This window comes from Nicotiana attenuata, unplaced genomic scaffold (genome assembly GCF_001879085.1).
Source record: "Nicotiana attenuata strain UT unplaced genomic scaffold, NIATTr2, whole genome shotgun sequence".
NCBI classification, from domain to species: domain Eukaryota; kingdom Viridiplantae; phylum Streptophyta; class Magnoliopsida; order Solanales; family Solanaceae; genus Nicotiana; species Nicotiana attenuata.
Genome location: NW_017687504.1, coordinates 1 through 2,298, shown reverse-complemented (window position 1 = coordinate 2,298; position 2,298 = coordinate 1). Strand labels below are relative to the sequence as shown.

The 2,298-nt window shown below is 36.2% G+C and overlaps 1 protein-coding gene across 1 annotated transcript in view; it reads left to right on the top strand.

Annotated features, from left to right (window-relative positions):
• The window catches only part of LOC109222281, a 3,964-nt gene extending 3,736 nt beyond the window's left edge, over positions 1–228 (top strand). Inside the window, exon 2 of the mRNA XM_019386652.1 lies at positions 28–228. Coding sequence (XP_019242197.1) covers positions 28–228 — 201 coding nt within the window. The remainder of the gene's footprint in view (positions 1–27) is intronic.
• The last annotated feature ends 2,070 nt before the right edge of the window (positions 229–2,298 follow it).

The window sequence follows — 2,298 nt, the reverse complement described above, 5'->3', positions numbered from 1 at the left end:
GAAAGGATCAAGAGTCTTATATTGCAGGAATTGGGCTACACTGAAGGTACTTTGCCCTTCAAATATTTAGGAGTTCCCTTAGCTCCTAAAAAGTTATCTGTTCATCAGTGTTGGCCATTAGTTGAAAAGATCACTGCAAAAATAAGTTGCTGGACTTCAAAGCTCTTATCATATGCTGGTAGACTGCAACTCATCAAGGCAGTCATGTTTGGGATGCAGTCATACTAGGCCCAGGTATTTTTACTACCAAAGGAAGTTAGCAAGAAGATAGAGGCTGTTTGCAGATCATATCTATGGACTGGGCAGGCTGACATCTCTAGGAGAGCTTTAGTAGCATGGGATAGAGTATGCTTACCACAAACAATGGGAGGAATGAATGTGATCAACCTATGCCACTGGAAAAGGCTGCAATAATGAAGCATTTATGGGCCCTTACAAAGAAGAAAGATTGTTTGTGGATTAGATGGGTCCATACTTATTACATAAAGAATAGGAGTATTGACATTGTTCCTATACCTAAGAATGCAGCTTGGGTTGTAAGGAAAATTATTGAGCAAAGACACTTCATAATGAGCATACCAGCTCTGCAAGGTGATGTTCAAGAAAGGCTGGAATCCTTGCAAAGCACAAATGGTAAATTCAGTATCAAGAAGCTCTATACTCTGCAAACGCCCCAAGGACAGAAGGTTTATTGGAAAAGCTTGATCTTGCACCCTCATATTCATCCAAGACACAAGTTTAACATGTGGCTGACCATCCATAGGAGTATACCAACTGTGGATAGATTGCAGAGAATAGGTATCTCAGTTAACACAATGTGTGTTTTCTGTGGCCAAGCAGAAGATATATTGGAGAATCTCTTCTTTGAATGTTCATACACAAATGCTATCTGGAAAAGACTGCTCAATTGGATGGGAGTTCAAAGACAAATCCAACCTTGGGAGGAGGAGTTAAAATGGCTGACCTACCAGGCAAGGAAGAAGAAAGGAATAGGCAACATCATCTCAGTTGTATTTGGCATGCTGCTGTATAGTATATGGAGAGATAGGAATGCAATCAGGTTCAACAATGGACACACTTCAGCAGAACAGATTTGCAGAGAAATCACATCCTACATCCACATCAAGAGCCATGTACACAGCAGTTGGAGGAACTATATGGAAGACTTAGATAGATATCCGTAATGGTTGGAATGTAATTCTGTTATTCTAGACTCTTACTAGTGCATATGTATAGAAGCAATATTATAATTAGTATAGAATACAGGTGATATCTCTATGTAATAGTGAAGAATAGGCCAAAGTAGTATAGGACTGGTCAACAGATCCTGTTATGTAAAGAACAATTTTTGATGAATGAAAACGTCAGTTTATCAAAAAAAAATAATTATCGAAACTTTAGCTAGAAAATAATTCTAAGCTAATAGGTACTTACTACTCCAATTAAGTATATATTAACTCTTTTATGCAATTCATCAAACACCTTGTGTGCGTGCTTTTGTGAGTTAAACCACTTCAGTAAAGAGTTATATCAACTCAGCTCAATTTCTCCTTTCAAGCAACAATGTAAGTTCCAATTCTTGTAATCAACTCAACGATCAAATACTACAATGATAAGTCACAATAAGTATCCAACTTCCCAAAAGCATTAATCTTTTGTCAACTCTAAGAACTTTAGGTTCAACTTCTAAATTTGTAAGTTTTGGGTGTGGTCTTGTTCTAACAATCCTTTACTGCCTCTAACAACCTTAACCCGTCATAGAAATTCAATAAAAATGAAGAATTTAACTTTTAACACCAAAAACTTAACTCGTATTTGATGGGTGTTCTTGAGGTTTTGTAAAACTTTCCTATGAATTTACCTTATTAGGGTGTTAGATTCTAGTATATAATGATGTTATAGCTTACAATTTCGTAAAAAGAATTACCTCAGTCGTGGCCTAAAGAAGGTCCTGCTCAATGACCGATACTGTTCTTGCTCCTAGACCTGTGTTCTTTTCCAAAGGCTTTAAGCCTTTTATTTTTTGCCTCTAGCGTGACTGAACAGAACAAGTTCTGTTTTACTTAAGGCTTTAAGCCTTTTGTTTCCCAACATGGGCTTTAGGCCCTTTTCTTTTTTTTTAAACTAGTAATTAATGATATTTACTTTTAATAATTAATAACATTAAAATTATTAATATTTCCCTAATTGTATATCCAATTACTTAAGTGTACACACACACACACACACACACACACACACACACAGATATATATATATATATATATATATATATAGTTGCAGCGTGCAGCCCGATCC